Consider the following 18787-nt stretch of genomic DNA (forward strand, 5'->3'; position numbering starts at 1 on the left):
CCTTTGGCTCTCTGCCACCACTCAATAATAATATTAAAATTAAAATCACTACTACTACTGTTACAAATTACAAGTATACAGTGTTTAATTTTCCATTACACTATTACAATTTACAAACAAACAAATTCAAGTATATTAAATCAAGTCATTTCAATCACCAGTATATTTACTTTCCAAAAAAGCCACTTTATTGAAGATATACCAATTTGGCTTTGCATTCATACAGCATATATACTTGAGTTACTATTCCAATGATTTTGGTATAGTTCATTTTGCTAATGGACAAGAGATTTTCATTTCCATCCATTCTAGGAACAACATGTTCAGCTCTTATCAGGAAAATTTATCATTCATCTACCGACAATTATTTAGAACACATATCAACTAGTCTACATTTAATGCTATTGATGTTGAATTATTGGTAATTAATAAAAAAAAAATTCTTGTATCTTCATTAAAGATATAAAACACACAAAGTCACTTCAAAAATAAAACTACTAAAATAATTGTTTTATGATTAGAAAAAAATTATTGAATAAAAATGTCTCTAAAATAAAACTTTATTTAATAAAAAACTTCATAATCTAATATTTTCAAAATTAAGACTAATAAAATCCTATTAAATTAAAATTTAATATTATCTCAACAAATATTAAATTAATTCACTTTATTATTTATTAAAAAATATTATACAAAATCGATTATATTAATTAAATATATGAGTTTATATTTTAAAGTGGCTAAATAACATTTTTTATAAAAATATTTACTTATTTTACTAAAATACTATTATAAATTTTAAAAATCTCGAATTAAAATTCATTTTAAACATTTACACGTTTCTGAAAACATCAAAAGGGTCTATAGAGATTAACTTAATTTAGATGGTATCATATTGTATATATTATATTTGAAATTAGGTGAAAACATGCACAACTTTGGCAGATAAAATATGTACTATAATAAATGAGGAAGGATTAGATGAGAAGAGATTCCGCTGACTCGAAGGACAAGCTAGTGGTGTCGTTTCAATGTTTTTGGTGTACTAGAGAAGACATCACTCCACAAAATCTGCTGATCATAAACTTTGTTAATTATCGATAACATTGATAACTTACGTTATCTTGACACTGCATTTTGTTACTCAAACATAGACCATGTTTTTTATTTTATTTAATTGAAAAGTACATATTCCTTCAATATATTTATACAATAACAATTATAAGCATATTCTTCATGATGGAGTAAAGTACCAATGCATCATAACTAAGTTTAATAAAAAAAACAATTTAAACTTAAAACTTTTTATAATAGTTTGACTTCTGTTTTTTTTATGTTCCTTTATATTTGATTATTAGATTATCCTAATTGTGAGATTATATGCTCACTGAGTCATCATTTTATTTGTCAAAAAAGTCATCTTTTTCACTTGTTGAAATATGAGTTGTTTCACACATTCAAATCATATGAGATAAGATTCTACTCTCTTTTTAAAACTAAAGATTCTACTATCTTTTATATAAAACATATGTTATCAATGTATCTTTATAATAGTAAACCACACACTAAGTGGTTATGCACAAAGTTTAACATCACCTAATACAACCATTAAGTAATGCAACGGTGTGATTTACAAATTTATCAAAAAATTCATATCAGAATGATGCATAAACCATGATATTGTATTCACACAAATTATATTTTTCTTTTTCTTTTCTTTATATGATAAATTTAAAAAGTATTTTACAAACTTAGAGATATTTTAAAGTGATGGTGAACTGTAACAAGACATACTTGAGTAAAAAAAAAGTAGATTTAAAAGATAGGAGATATGAAATTTTAAAGAAAAAATATGAAATGTGTGATTTTTAAAATAAATAGGCATATTTATTTATTCCTTAATTTAATTTTAAATATAACTTTAATTTATTATTATTTATTTTTTCCAATTTAATCAATTATTTAATTTTAATTAAATAATTTGATCTTTTATGTTTTAAAATATTAACAATATTATTCTTTTTTTTTTACAAAAATTCATGATAATTTTTAAACAAAATTTATAAAATTAATTATTATCTTTAATATAATATAAATTTCATCAAATTTATAATTCAAATCTTCAAATAAATTTTTATTTTTATTTTTTATATTTTTAATTTTTATAATTAAATTAAATAAATAATTAAATAAAAAACTGAAATGTCATATGAAATTAAATTAATTAAAAGACCACATGAGGAATGAGCAATTGAGTCAAATAAATAATAAACTATAATATTTAATACAAATACAAAATAAATTTACGTATCTACAAACGCATTGCAACCGTCGTAATATTCACAATCGTTAGTTAAGACAACCACAGCCACATTCACAACTATGCGATTTAAAAACTTGCTTATGCACTAAGATATGAAGTGTATATGTGAGATTTTCTTATCTATGATAAAATTTGTTCCTTCAAGAAATACTAAAAAAATTTAAAAACACAATCTTTCAATTATTTTAAAAAAATAAAATAAAATTGTCAGGTGTCAGTGTAGAGCCACATGGCAAAAAGTAAAGCTAATTGAATAGGGTAGCCCTGGTATGGTACAGGCAGCAGTACTATATAGTTCAATAGAATGCAGAGAAGAAGAGAGTTATTATGATGAAAAGTCCAATGTAGGATCAACATGTCCCACAATATGCTTTTTAAGCAGGACAAAGTGGTCACTTGAGAAAAAAATATTATGAACAGTTGTAGTAGCAGATAACTATATATATATATATCTATCCTTTTGTTCAACAGACAGATTTTCTCACAGAAGAATCACTTGCATATCTTGCTATAATAGATCTTCACAGCAAAAAAGTTAAAGTGTATGTACAATGATTTTCTTATGGTGTTTTTACCCTCATTGCTTAAGCATTTTCACTATACTTGTATTATTATTACTTGTGTACCTTTGTCATTTTTATTTTTGTAAAATTTGAAACAAAATAAATGTGTGTGAGTGTGAGCATGGGCAAGTGCCCCAAGTTCCAACACTGACATGACCATGGATGGATGATGCCTTTCTCATCATTAAGAAAGTGGCTGTGACGTGTGGGGTAGGACTAAGACTAGGAGGTCAATGCTATTCTTTTCATCAATTAAAGTTTGGTCATTCACCTCACCTCAACACCATGAGATGTTAAACGAAATACACATCACAAATTGTCTCCATACTTCAATGCCATCACCAATTCAATGTATGTTTGATTTTCACCAAAAGTGATTTTTATTTTATAGATATAAAATTCAAATTTCAAATTGATTCTAATTTTTAATTTTAAGATAAAATTTGTAATTTTTAAACACTAAACATGATTTTTAATCTCAAATATATTATTTAACTTTCTTTAACGTTTCAAATATAATTCATTTTATATTTAATAAATATTTAATTAAAATAATTTTATTTAAAATCAATTTTTATCTTTATAAAACCAACCATACCGAACATGTCTTTCACACTGCTTTCCCATTCATATTATATATTATTATATAACTTTTGAAAATAAATTGAGTTGATCTATCATTTTTGGTATTTGATATTTTTTTTCCAACTTATTTGATATTGTACAAGCCATACAATATATTCTCTTTAAAGAAAAAGGCATACAATATTCTTCCAAATTTACTAAATGGTTTTCCAAATCACACTATATAACTATAACTTTTGAAATTAAATTTTGAGTCAGGCTACCATTTTTTGTATTTGATATTTTAAAACTCATACAATAAATTCTTCCAAATTTACTAAATGATTTTCTGATTCATATTATAGAACTTTTTGGAAATAAATTGAGTCAATCTATCATTTTTGGTATTTGAAAATGTAAAAGTCATTCAATTTGTTTAGTAAAAAAAATATCATACAATTTATTGTTCCAAAACTCAATAAATGATAAAATAATCTCTAAAATTAAATATCCAGCATGCCCTAAATGTTGTATATGTCCACCAAGCATTTCTAAGAAAAAGTAAAAGAGATAAAAAGAATTAATGAGAGAGATTGAGAGTGGAGAGAAATATTTGGTGTAAAGATACAATTGAGCATTTCTCACCCTATTAGATAACGGATGAACTGAATTGATTTTAATGTTTTCCAGAGGAGAACAGCAAAGTAAAAAATATATATCAATTTTCTCCTCCTCATATGATCATATATCTCTTAGATTGTTTTCCCTTTCATTTTACACAAGTTATTTATTAGCACCTAAATTTACTGCATCTAAATTATCAGTCCATTATATAAGAGAAGGAAAAAAAATAATAACAACAGTAAATGTAACTATAAATTGTATTATTATTATCATAGAATAACCAAAGTGATCATCTTAGTACAATTCATAAGCAAGAGAAGCCTACAAAATCAAGAACATGATTTAATAGGAAACAACCCAAAACCAAGCCTTAGAATTGAACAACAGAACCACACTTACGCTTAATCCAGACTTTATGCGCCATGGCCGCGCTTGATTGTTAAAACTAAAATGATAAAAGGCATAAAATAAAGCCAAAACAAACAGAATAGAACATCCAGCACTACATAGTAAAACCTAAGCAATGTGCTATCTAGAGTGGAAACCATTAACCAAGACTTAGTAAATGTATTCTCAGGGAACTATAGCCATAAATATGTGGCCTTGCAATAAGCTAAGGCCAAAAGGGGTTGTAACAAACAAGCATTTTTGTATGAAAAATGCTTGCAAAAAAGGGACTAGTCAAGAAACAAACCAAAGTTCCCTGGAAAACAACTAAGTCTACAAACCGCCGCCCAATCCACCCTTGATATGCATATCAACCAAAAAAATGTATGCTGAATGTTACCACCTGTTGTTTTGTTATTATAGGTCGATGTATGTAATCTATAATATCCTTTCCTGATTTATCCATTCTATTGCGACTAAGCCAGAATATCGCATCTCCATAAGTTCTCGACGAGCAGCTCAATTGTGTTGCTGCTGATTGCATTGCAGTTTTGGAGATTCAATCCCAACAAGGTCTGGCCCAATGTTGTCAGGAAAGGTGAACTCTTGTTTGATACTTCGGAACAGCCAGACAAAGAAAGCACCTGCAAGCTAAGGTGATTGGCATTAGAGAGAACGGCTATACCGGCATCGGTGATTGCACACCTTGACACATCCAGATCATTGAGCAGTAGGCAGTTGTCTGCGATGGCGGCCAAGCTTGCATCTGTGATGTTCCAGCATCCATCGAGATTAAGTAATTCAAGAGTTCCACCGTGTAGCCTGGCCAATGCTGAAACTATGTGATCTGTCAAGTTCCAGCAACCCGTAAGGTTCACCTTGACAAGTCCAGCCTCACAATTCTCCAAAAGAGGGAGAAGACCTGCATCTGTTATTCCATAAAGTCCGGTCAGATCAACATGCTGAAGTTGGGGACACAATTTCCCAATCATAGCCAAGCTAGCACTACCGAAACCAGGGCAGTTTTGAATGGTTAAAGTTCGAAGAGACTCGCAAGGTGAAAACGTAGATACTTCCACATCAATATCTTTAACTCCCATACACTTCACAAGTGTGAGTGATTTCAACTTTGTTTTGATGTTCGAAAGAGCCCCTATTATCCCAGATTGGGTGAACCTGTTACACTCCTCCAACTGTAAGTTCTCCAGAGATACTGCAGCTTTGGCAAATGCTACCAATCCACTGTCGGATACAAAGCAACACTTGCGAAGGCACATGTGCTTCAGGTTGATGCAACCTTTACTTATTGCTTCGATGCTCACATCAGTTACCCCTCGGCAGGAAGTAACAGTAAGTGACACCAGTTTCTGCAGACCTTGAGCAACGCCCATGACCCAAAACCCTCTTTCACTTACATTTCGGAGACTGCTAAGGACCAGATTCGTTATTGCCTTCCCGTAATGGCCAATAACAGCCAGAGAAAAATCTGTAATATTCAAAGCCTGAAGCTTTACCCTTGACAAGTTGGAAGCCAATGATAACAGACTAGACACTCCATGATCACCCACAAGACAACAATCCTTGATAGAGATTGACTGTAACTTAGGACATAACTTCGCAATAGCTTGCAAACCCTCATTTCCAATCTTTGAGCATGATTCGATATTTAAGGTGGTCAAGTTGGGGCAGCCTTCGGCTATTGCAATCAAACCCTTGTTGGTGATCGACGGACAAAGGCACAAGTCAATCTTCTCCAACATATGACATCCTTTTGCTATCTCAGACAGACCTTTATCTCCAATGGAAGACACATTCCACAAAGAAAGCGATCTGAGAGAAGGACAGCCATGAGCAACTGCGGAGAGACCACGGTTTGTAACGCCTCGTTCTGAGTTGCTTCCTCTGATAGACAACTTTCCAAGTCCTCCGCGGCCACTAGTCCCAACAGCAATAGCAGCAAGCCTTACATCAGTGGCTTTCCTCCCTTCCAAACACCTTGAAAGGTACCCATCACCTTCAACATCTTCGTCATTCTCATCTGAAGAGACAGATTCTTCAACAGATGAATTAGTCCTCTCAATTTCAGATTTGCTGATAGTGCTCATAAGCATAAGCCACCTTTTGGATACACAAGCACATGAGCTTCTCTCTTTGCCACTTGGGAGCCGTCTGAATATCTCGAAGAGACATTCATCCGGAAGGATCTCAACACTAGGCTTATGATCTTGCTTATGCTCAACAGCTCCGAAGGTAAATGGGGCACTGATTCGAGCTCGCTTTGTAGGAGAGCAGTACACATCAACATTGGAGCTAATAGTGTACAAACAACCCCCCAAATCCATAGAACCCCCAGGATACATTTCATCATCACCTGAAAAATTCATTTCACAAAATTTAAATCAGCAACAAGCACACACGTGATTATTCCAATCTAAGTTATTATTATAATAAGATAAGATACCACAAAAACAAAACCAACTATCAATCTCATATATTACACACAACACAGTATCTAATGACTTGCAATCTTGCAGAGGTATGTTGTATGTTCATTTCATTCCACCAAAACAAATAAAAAGTGTTCTCTTTTACAAAGAAAATCTTTGTTTATAAATACATCACTATTAGTAGTAGATCCAAACTATTTTGTTTTTGTTCTTCAAATTAAGGATCCTTATTGCAACAACAAGCTACAAGATTACAGTGATTATCCTAAGCATACCGCAAGATACATAATATTCATAAATAAATAAATAAATAAATAAAAACATTACTTATGATATGTATTAAATTCCTATGATCTATCAAAACCACAAAATTGAAAACATATGAATTGAAGAATCGACAATAAAAGCATACTTTTCCAGCAAAAAGAAAACAATAAAAGCAAGCAATAAAGAGTGGAAATTTAACAAGATGAACCACAAACACAAAGCAAGAGTAAAAAATTAAATGCAAATGAAATTGAAGGGAAAAAAAAAGCTATGAAACAAACTTACCACTGGAATTGACAAGGGCAGGCATGAGAACAAGAAAGAGAAAGCAAGTAGCAGCTGAAAATCACAAAGGGAAAACAAAGAGAAGCAAAATAGAGTGAAAAGGGTCAAGAGCATTTACAACAAAAAAAACCCCAAAAAATAAGAAGAAAAAGGAAGAAGCTTTGAAATAAATTGAGTGTATTGGGGGAATGAATGAAATGAAATGTAATAATGTCAATGTGTGATGTAACAAAGAAAGTGGTTTTTATATATATTGGAAAATAAAATATAAATAAAATATATTAGGTGTCGTCCACAGAAAAACATAGGTGCAATGCAATGCTACTGCAACATTTCTGAATGCAATGAATCATTCCTAAAAACCGGTTTTTTCTAATACTCTCTCTCTCTCTCTCTCTTAGTCCAACCAAACTAACCACCTCAGCAAAAACCACTTTCCACAAAACCAAAACAGGGAACAATAAAACCATTTTCCACTTTCTTTTTATGTTTTTTTTAAAAAAACAAATTAATAGTTTAATATTCTTTTTATTTATTTTTTTTCTTTTTCTAAGATATTTTGGAGGGTGAATTGGCAGTTGGCTTGCCTTACAAGGAGGTTCCCCCAATTATGCATGATATTGATTGATACATGAACATGGATCAGAATATAACTGTGGTACGGACTGTAAATTGCTTTCCAAATTGTTTGTTTAGCTTTTTATGAATTTTACTTAATTGCATTTCGTTTTTTCTCTATTTATTTTTGCCCAAAAATAACTTATTTATTAGTATTAACTCTCATTAAAATGATTCAAAAAATTATTATTATAACACACTCATTTGAAAAATAGGAAATGTTCTATATAATGTAGTATTTAAATTGTAATTTTAATTTTAGATGAAATATAATGAATAATCTATATATATATACTATTAACAAATGCAGACGATTCTATCATTTTATGATTTTCTTTTATACACGACATCTTAAAAATATATCAGTCAATTAGCATTAGTATTTAGTGGTATTTTGCCCCCCTTATACTGCCAAATATTTACATTGGCCAATAATTAAATTAAAATTTTATTAATTTTTAAATTGCCATTAATATAAAATTTGAGGTCAATTACTCAGAAAACAATTGGGGTCAACAAGGAAAAACAAAATTAAACTTTATGTTTATAATTAGTGGTAAATGAATCTAAAAGCCTTCCACTATTTTTAGGTAAATTTTTATAAAAAAAATATTTTAAAAAATATAAAGTCAAATATTTTTGAAAAATCTTACAAAAACGAACCTAAATTTAAATAATTTTATAATAAATGTTTCATTGCAATTCGTGCATTCTTATTTTTACCAATTCACATATTGATCTATCTATATTAAAATCAATAAGTTTTGGTCTCTTATTTTGATTTTTTAACTAAAAAATAACAATTTGATATATTTTAAATATGACACTATATAATGATTAACACACGTAAAATTATAACAAAATCCTCTAAAAATTTAACTTTAAACTTTACAAAAAAATTCATTTTTGTAATTTAATTAATGACATATGAATAATTAATATATCTATATAGTTCTGTATCATGAAATCGTGTGCCACATCATTTAAAATATGTTAAATCATATTTTTTTTAGTTCAAAAATAAAATTGATGGACAAAAAAATGTCAACTTTAAAAATAAGGGAATTATTTCATTGAGTTAGTAAAAATAGACATATCAAAACTACAATAAAATCTAATAAAAAAAGATTTTTTAAATTAATTTTTTATTAAATAAATCTTAAAAATTCTTATAATCTTCATCTTCTTTCATTCATGATTCTAATCGCCGTTTTTAATAACTTCAACCTATTTCCTTCATAGTAAGTACACTTTTCGTCTCTTAATTTATTCAAAATAAATTTTTAATCTCTTTAATTTTAAAATTGATTTTTTGTCCACATATTAACTCATTGTTGAGTTTTGTTTTGTCTTCCACTATTTTTTATCATGTAGCACTTAGATGATATTTGTAAGTTTGATAAAATATTTTCTACGTTGTTATAGTTGTAATTAATTTTATTTATATATTAAAAATCAATATATTTTATTTATATATTTAAAATTCATTTAAAATATATTTAATTTTTAAAACTTATTTAAGAATTTAAAATTTTAAATATTTAAATTTTATTGTATATATTTTAATATTATTTTTTATAATTAAAATTAAGCTTAATTGCAGTTTTGATTCCTTATTTTAGTTGAATTACAAAAATAGTCTCTCTATTTTATTTCTCTCTAATTTTAGCCTCCAGATAGAATTTTGGTCTAAAATTTAATGAAATATCATTTTTTGGTGCTTATTTAAGCCACATTATAATTCAATATCTCGTGATGCAATAATTATATCTGGTATCTATGATTATAAATGGTGTGATGTGACTTAAAAAAAAGATACTTTATCAAATTTTGGATCAAAAATTTGTTTGAGGGACCAAAATTGGAAATAAATAAAATGGGAGACTATTTTCGTGATTCAGCTAAAATAAGGGGATCAAAAGTGCAATTAAGCTTTAAAGTTATTAATAATTTTATTTATATATTAAAATAATAAAAATTAATTTATTTTCTTTTAATTATAAACTAAAGTTTAAAAAAAAATTAAAACAATGATTCCAAAAATAATTTAAAATTATAAAGTATTTATATAATATTTAAAATTTTATTTATTTAATTTTTAATATATAAATAAAATTAATTATAACAATAATAACATCAAAGTTATTTTATCCAAATCATGAATATCCATAAAGTGCCGCGTAATAAAAAACGGTGATGACAAAAAAAATCATAAGGATTCATGAATAAAGAACAAAAAAGTTAGTTTTAAAAATATGGAAATAAAAAATATTGTTCAAAATAGAGAAATAAAAAATGTATTTAAGTTTTATATATATAACTTAAATGATATTGTACTATCGTGATGTAGTAAGTGAGCTGGCTCAATCAACAAAAATTGTTTTTGGCTAAACATTCAAATACAAGGTTAATGAATCTTCTAATAACATCGTACTTTTTGGCCTAAACGGGGATCCTTTTATTTCCAATTCAAAACGCGTAGTGTATTTGATATATGTTATGAATATCAGAAAACATAGGTAGTATCGTATTACCAGAACTAAAGTTATATATATATATATATATATATATATATAATTTATCTTTTCTAAATCCAAGTAATGTAAATTAACTTGGTGGTGAATTAAATCAAAGGAACACAAAAATCAACGATAGATTCATATTCTTGCGTGCTTAGGTGTTGTGACTCGTTGTATGTGATGTTTGTGGGTCCCTACATTTTTTTGTTTTTATTTTTAATTTGTGCAAAAAGAATTTAGTCCGTGCGAATATACAATTCTTTTTTTATCTTTCTTGTTTTGTTTTATAAATCACTATAGAATTTATTTATATATTAAAATTGATCTCTTTGATAAATAAAATATTTGATTTTAGTATATCAAAATAATGATTAAAATAAAATCACAATTTTTTTAATATAAATAAGTTTTGTAAAGACTACAACAAAAAATCAATAACCAAATAGAAAGTATTATTTTTGCAAGGAAAAAAAATTAAGAATAAAAAATTACATAGATTACAAACCAAAAAAATATTTATTTACAAGAACTGAAAATATATTACAACTTTACTTGTTTTATAAAATATCACATGTTAAATTATTATGATATATACTTAATAATTGAATTTTAGCTCAATGTGAAAATGAAGTCACTCTAAATTTTTTGAGAGATAGTGATAAAGACCTCGAGAGTATGAAAATGATTTTTATTTTAATAAATTAAGATGAATTTTTTTTATTTAATTTGATTTATAATAATTTTTAGGTTGCTTTAATTTGAAATTGTAATATATTTAGTTTATATTTGATTTATATTTAATTGATGTCATGTGTATGTGAAAATACGTTGTTTCTTTACCTTTAGTTTATTTTAGAAAAATATTATATAAGTTCAATATGGACATAGAGAATATGATATTACTTATGACCAATTTAGGTTTATAGATAGTATTGTTATAAATAGATATTTGTAATATTTTTTGAAAAAAATTTGAAATAAAATAGAATTTTTGTTTGATGAGAATGGCAAGAGTGGGAAAGTCTACTATTTGAGTTTTTGAATTAAAACTTTATTGAATCTTATTATTGAATTTCTTGCTATTCTGACGATTCTTTATTGATTTATCAATCTTTTAGGTTTTGGTTTCTTCCTTCTTCATATTGTCAATCTAACAAGGATTTTGCTCTTTTTCCCACTTTAATTTGCAATGTTATTTGAAAAAACCATTTAATTAGATATTCATATCTCTTGTAGAATCAACTCAAATCCACGTCAGATAATTTTATCATTCATTGCTAACATCGAATTAAGATATTAATCTTTGCTATTGTATATAAAGGAGATCCCATTTATTAAAAAAAATATTATTTAAATATTTATTCACTAAAAAACTTTAATTTATGTTATGGTAGATTTGAATAACAAAAGAAGCCCTAAAGGCTAAATGGGTAAAGTAATATTTGATTAAACACGTTGTTGTTTTATTTTTCAAATTTGTCACACAATAAAGTCAGCCAATTAGACTTGGTAGTGGGAAATATAAAGAAGGAGTCAATTAATTAATTTAAATAATTAGAATGAAATTTCTTCATCGCGTGAGTCTGCTGGGAAAGGGTGAGACAATTTGCCCTGAGTCTTTGTTGATTTAGGAAAAGAAAATAAAAGTATATAGAAATATACATATAATGATCAGAGACATATTCAAATTGGTAAATGCATGTACGAAATGAACTTGATGGTACTCAGTACTCACCTCTTTTGGACAAGTTTGTTCAATGAATTTGATTCACAGCCGTAACATGCAAAATTGTGTAGGGTCCATTCAATTAAATGGCCCAATGAAAGGGACCTATTGAGACTCGTTTAAAAGGATTCAAAATAGTGTATTACCTTTTGTGACGAAAAGAATGCATGAATGAATAGTCTCAAAACAAAACAACGGATCTCTTTTATTTTAAGCTTTCATATTTGCATGTAATGTTCCCATTTTTGCTTTTCCAATTCTAGCGATGCAAATTTTGTTACTCATAGGTTTCATCTAGTGGAAATAATCTTGTTTTATGTGTATTAAATATTAAGTGTGGGTAATTTTTATTGTAGAAATTCATATTAAAATTTATCATATTGTATAAATTTAATTTCTTCCGTTAAATTAACTCAAATTAATTATAGCAATACAATCTTAATATTGACTGGTTGATGGTTAAAATAATTGTAGTTTCTTACACTCTCTATTTTTAATTATAAAAATCAATTGAAAACAAAAATTGGCCATAAATATAAGTCTTTTTCAAATTATTAAGTTAAATACATTTATTTTTTCCCAAAAGACAATTGTATCATATTTCTATATAAAATAAAGATATTGACTATATTATAAACTTTCCTTAATAAAAATGAATAATACAATTATTACTTAAATTAAAAAAGGAGAGAGTAATTAATAAGTTGGCTATATACACTTGTACTACTACTAGGCGTTGCCGACTTTTGCAGTTGAAGATTAATTAAAGTTTTAATGCTTTTTAAAGCCTATTTGATCAAAATTTAAAAGATTTTTTTTTAATATTTAATAATTAAGAGATCTTTCTTTAGAGATTAAAAAAAAACAATTTAAAGCTATGTATTTGTTTATTATAATAAAAATATTCTTTTTATAAAGAAGTATATATAAAAAATATTTTTTAAGAGTATCTATTTAAAATAACTTTTATTTTAAGTTGTTTTAATTTCTAGATCCTCATTCTATTTTTAAAAAAAAGTTGTAAAATGCATATTAAAAACTCCAAATTTTTATTTTGAATAAGCCAATAAATACATCCACATAATAAAAACTCCTAAAATTGTTATTTATTTAAAAATTAAATTGTATTTCTCCCTCTTTTATTATAAATGAAATATTTTTTAAACAAAGTGATATTTGAAAAATTGTTGCACAAAAATAACCAAAACAAAGTAAAATAAGCACAACTAAAACATTAAAAATTATATTCTTAAAACATAATTCAAGTGACAAATAAATATATTGTTAGGTTAGATGTTTTGTTTGAATTCAAATTTGAGACCTCACAGTTGTTTGAGTTAATTACAGCGAAATTTATTATCTCTTATAAGATAAAAAAAAAAAACATTAAAAAGTATTCTTTATATAAAAAAGGTAATTTTATGCCTAAATAATCTTTAAACAAATACACTCTTAGTTAGATCCTATGAATAAGTTTTTCAGTATCTATAAATTTAATTATACAACTCTATTAATAAAAAATCAACCCCTTTTAAAAAATAACCAATGCCAATTAGTATTTACAATAAATTGGATATACAATAATAATCAACTAATAAGATAATTCTGAATTTGAGCCAAGTTACAAAATGGTAGGTCCGATCCATCTATATCAACCCCTTTGGTGGGTTGGATCAAATGTATAATCAAGATAGTAGGTTATGTTTGCATAAATCAATAATAAAAATGTATGTCACGTTCCACACATGGGGATGATACATTGCATAAGTTTTTTTTTGTTGTTGAGAGAATACATTGCATACGTTGGTGCTTAATGCTTATATATATTTTAATTCGTACCAAAAACATTACGCAACTAGGTGGATGAGATTAACTCCTTTCATTTTTGAGAAATGATTGATTCACAAGACTCTTTAATTTGAAGCTGTAAATGTTTCTTACCCACACTCAAACACGAGAGAAGGTATATAAAAAGCAAACTGAAAATAATTTTTAAATCATTTTTTTTTTTAATTCTGAACACAATTAAAATGGGTAAACAAATTAATATATACTTTTTAGATTGTATAAAATAAACACGCTCATTAATTAAGTTGAGGTTTGCAAAGGAATTACTAATTAAGATAATAATTAATTGTTATTGTAAAATGAAGATTGTTTGAATCTTTTTGTTTTTGTTTTTGTCGAGGACACAAAACCAACCACCGAAAAAATAATGAAATACACGAGTATGTGATCTATCTATATAAAAAATCACTATCTCAAAAATTAAAAACTTAATTTAATTTTCATGTGTAATGACTAAGGTAAAATAATAAAAAATAAAATAATCAAATTTAATACTTTTAATACAATATTAACAAAATTAATAATATTAATTAATAATCGATATTATAAAAAAAATAACATAACGAAATTTACATGGTCGTCAATCATAATTATCTTTTGTGTGTGTTTATTTTCAAAACAATTATGATTAAATATAAATATATTTAATCATTTGCCAATTATTATTAATTGATACCCGTTCACTCATTATAGTGTCGTTTAAGCTAATAGAGACCTATTAAGAAAGCAACGAATTATGGTGAATTTTATTGATAAAATAATGTGATAAGACTAAAATATAGTCACGGTACTAATTAAAATGATTGAAAGAAATAAGTATATTTTTGAAAAAAAAGAAAACACTTTAAGGTTCTTTATTTTTTTTAAATACTAATTTATTTATATACATTTTTTAATATTTAAATCATTTAAATTTAAAATTTAATTGTTGTGTATTATCAATATAAAACGTTTTATTATAAAATAATATAAAACCTTTTAAATTTTAGTTTAATTTATGTTTTAATCTTTTAAATCAAATTCTTAATTTTAGTTTAATTTATGTTTTAATCTTTTAAATTTTATTTTTTAATTTAGTCTTTTAAGAATTATATTTTTATTAGTTAATCTTTTAATGTGTGATCATACATTATCTAATCAGTATCATTCAAAAATGTGGATTTTTTTTATTTGCGTCTAACTTAAGTTTCTTTTTGTCTTTTAGTTATCGAACTTAAGTTAAAATAAAAGGCCTTTAGATTATTTTCATGTATTTCCCATTTTCAATGACTAGTTCCAATGTCGATACCTTTAGTCGGTTTCCTTTCATCAATATTGTGCATGTATGATTGTCTTTTCTTAAATTAATGGACAATTATCTTTATGAGGATAAAATATGTATCATATAATTAGTTAGGGTTGAACAACATGAACCATGGAGGCCATATTAATAGGTATGACATGACATATATAAATCGCAAATGGCTGTGGCTAAAACCTAAAAGGCAAGCAATGTGGTGACTAGAAACATTGGACTTCCCTCGTTTAGTTCCCACTTGCCACACTAGCTATATTCTCTTTGTATTTTAATTAATTAATTCTTGAGCTTATAGTAAAACAATATAAGATAAAGCTACCCGATAGTAATTTTTATTTTTTATTTTTTTTAACTCAAGCTACCCGATAGCTAAGTTGCATGTAACCCAGCGACTTTTTTTTACAAGGTTAATGAAGCACAATAGTAAATGAAAAAGACATCTAAATTATGTTGTTTTTTCTTAAAAAAAGAAATTAATATTAATAATTAATATGTTATAAAAATTGATAATTAAATATATAATTTCTTTATCACTTTATTTTTTAATTCTCTCGCCCCAACTATCAAACTAATATTACATATTTTTAAAATTATACTATCACTTAATTCTAAAAACTACAGCAACTCAAAATTTTAAAATAGAATAAAAAGAAAAGGAAAAGAGAACGAACTTCTCATTTTGTCTTTATAGGTCAAAAGTAATGACACAAAATAATGAACAAATGTCTCGTTAAAAATAAAAAGAGGTACAATCCGTCTACCTATATTTATTATAAGTTAATATGAGCATTAGTGGTAGTATATAGATTTTTATTGAGTGTAATATTTACATTCAATTATTTAATATCAGATTAATTTTTTATATTTATAACTATTTCAAATTAAATAAATTTTTTTTCTAAATTTTGTCTTCGGTGTATTAATATTCAACAAAACTTTATAATATCAAAAATTTTATTTACAAAAAGGTGGGAGTATAAAAATATAATTGTTTAAATATAAAAATATTAACAAATGTCTGTAAAATATTATTTAATTTTTTAATCTATAAATAAAATAGTATAATTAACACTAAAAACTTACTTACAGCTATAAAGCTTTGAGTTTTGTTAATTAAACTAAGGTTTAAGAAACGAACATTGTTTAATTTTAAGTATAACATATTTCAATTAACTCTTATATATGATATCTCCCTGTTACGTATATGCACAATATATCTTATGTATTTAGAGAAGTATACTACTAATATAAAAATACTCTATGTATTTCGTAATAATTATTACTTTAACAAGAAAATTTAACGTTATCCTCATATTTTAATGTATCTTTAATTTTTTTAATTGTATTGTTCAATTATTATTTTGTCCACTATTTTCAAAATATTAATTCTATTTCGCATTTAGGATAGTAGAAAAAACATGAATAATTAAGAAGAATAATTTGTTTTAAACAACTATACTTTTTATAGTATCTATTGCATTTCTTAATAATTATGTAAAAAAATTTAATGATATTGATTGTGAGACGAAAAAAATATAAAATTATCATTTCTTATTTTTGTACTACTTCAAATATTTGAGGGTCAAAATTTTCAATAAAAATTATCTTGTATAATCAAATATATTTATTACTTTTCTCACACTTATTTTTCACTCTTAAATTATTTTATTTTTCTATTTTCACTTCTTTCACCGCTCTTACTTGTTTTTCTATATTCTTTTTATTTTATATTATTTTTTCTTTTCTTATTTTTTTTTATGTTTTATTACTTTCTTTTTACTTCTCTTCTTTTTTTTTTTATTATCAACCTTACATTTGAAATTAAAATTATTTATATTCAATTTTTTCTCATATATTTTTTCATCATTATATTTTTTATAAAGAGAGAAAAAATCAAAATTTATTAAAAATAAATGGGTTAATTTAATTTGATTTTTAAAATATTATCTCACGCAAAAGAGAAGAGAAAAAGAAATCATTAATTGTCTTATAAGAATAATAATAAAAATACTATACGTTTTCACAATATTTAATTAAGTGCTGGTACGACAATTTTATAGTAATAATAAATATGGCAAAATCAAAGTCTTGTCATTGGGATTAGTCACCCAATAATCTTGGGTTTTATCAAGATTCATTCGGTGAGCTTAATTTTTTGGATTTCGTTTTGAATCTTCTAAGCCAATAAACAAGATAAAAAGGTATAGACACGAAATCGAATCTGTTCCAAGAAAATTGTGATTGCAAGAAATTCACTAGTATCATTTTTGGGGAAGCTTATAGATTCTGCTTGGGCATATATATATTTTCTCACGCAACATTGACAATATGGTATCTTTCTTTCCCCACAAATCTTGAGGAATAGTTTTTAAGATAAAATCTAGCAAAGAAATGTAAATTGTCTAACTTGTTCTCCACGGACATGCAAACAAACTTATTGGCCCATAAAATGCAAATTGAATCTGAGTCACCAACCATCAAATTAATTTTGAAGGTTAAAACATACTGGTATTTCGATTTGGTTAGCTAATATTAACTTTACGAAAAGGCTAAAAAAAATATATTACTTTTAAAAATAGTATAAAAAAATAAAAAACGTTATTTAAGAAAATTGAGTTAGATGACCCTTAAATAATTGATGTTGGTCAAATATTTATGTTGTACTAATTGGTGTTTTTTAATATAAATAATTAAGTTATTTGTAATAAATTTATTGTTCATTTTATTTATTAGTCTTGTATTAACAATTAAATTTCTCTCTAATTTTTGTAGTGACTAAAAGCATCAAAACAAGACAAAAATATATACAAATCAATTGATAATTTTTTACCATCACATTTTTACTATTGTAGACAAGTTAACGTCTTTGAAGCAGCTAAATATATATTATTAAAGGTATGATAACTAACTCATAAAAAAAATTACGATAAGTAAATATAAAATATACCATATATTTTTTTTAAAAAAATATTTGTAGCCAAGCTTCACCCCCTGCTCTCATCATTACCTCACTCAATACATGAGGATAATTTAGTAAGTCTTTGTCAAATAGTTTATTTTTTGTATAAATAGATATCTTCTATATAGATTTTCATAAATTAATATAACATTTAAAACGAAATATAAGTAAAAGTGCTAATTAAAAGGTTGATGTATCTAATTGAAAATTTAGTCTTAAGTATATCAACTTTTTAATTCTTATTTTTACTTATATTTCAATCTAGATGAAATCTATTGAATTAGACAGGATCGTATAAGCAACAAAATTGTCAAACTATTTAGCTCATCTACCATTTTGCTGCCTAAAAAAGACTAATAT

At 25.8% G+C, this 18787-nt stretch overlaps 1 protein-coding gene across 1 annotated transcript; it reads right to left on the minus strand.

The window, feature by feature from the left end:
* Nucleotides 1–4317: 4317 nt before the first annotated feature.
* On the minus strand, nucleotides 4318–7833 carry LOC101507637 (EIN3-binding F-box protein 2-like). The gene is made up of 2 exons (XM_004508431.4): nucleotides 7461–7833; nucleotides 4318–6832 (listed from the first exon to the last, which is right to left on the minus strand). The coding sequence occupies exons 1-2, from the start codon at nucleotides 7483–7485 to the stop codon at nucleotides 4938–4940; spliced, it is 1920 nt and encodes a 639-aa protein (XP_004508488.1). The 5' UTR covers nucleotides 7486–7833; the 3' UTR covers nucleotides 4318–4937.
* Between the last annotated feature and the right edge of the window lie 10954 nt (nucleotides 7834–18787).

The sequence above is a fragment of the Cicer arietinum genome, chromosome 7 (genome assembly GCF_000331145.2).
Source record: "Cicer arietinum cultivar CDC Frontier isolate Library 1 chromosome 7, Cicar.CDCFrontier_v2.0, whole genome shotgun sequence".
Taxonomy (NCBI): domain Eukaryota; kingdom Viridiplantae; phylum Streptophyta; class Magnoliopsida; order Fabales; family Fabaceae; genus Cicer; species Cicer arietinum.

Coding starts and splice junctions, on each gene's coding strand:
- LOC101507637 (XM_004508431.4), bottom strand. CDS start 7,485: ATGCCTGCCCTTGTCAATTCCAGTG. Junction 6,833..7,460: donor TGCCCTTGTCAATTCCAGTG/GTAAGTTTGTTT, acceptor TGAATTTTTCAG/GTGATGATGAAATGTATCCT.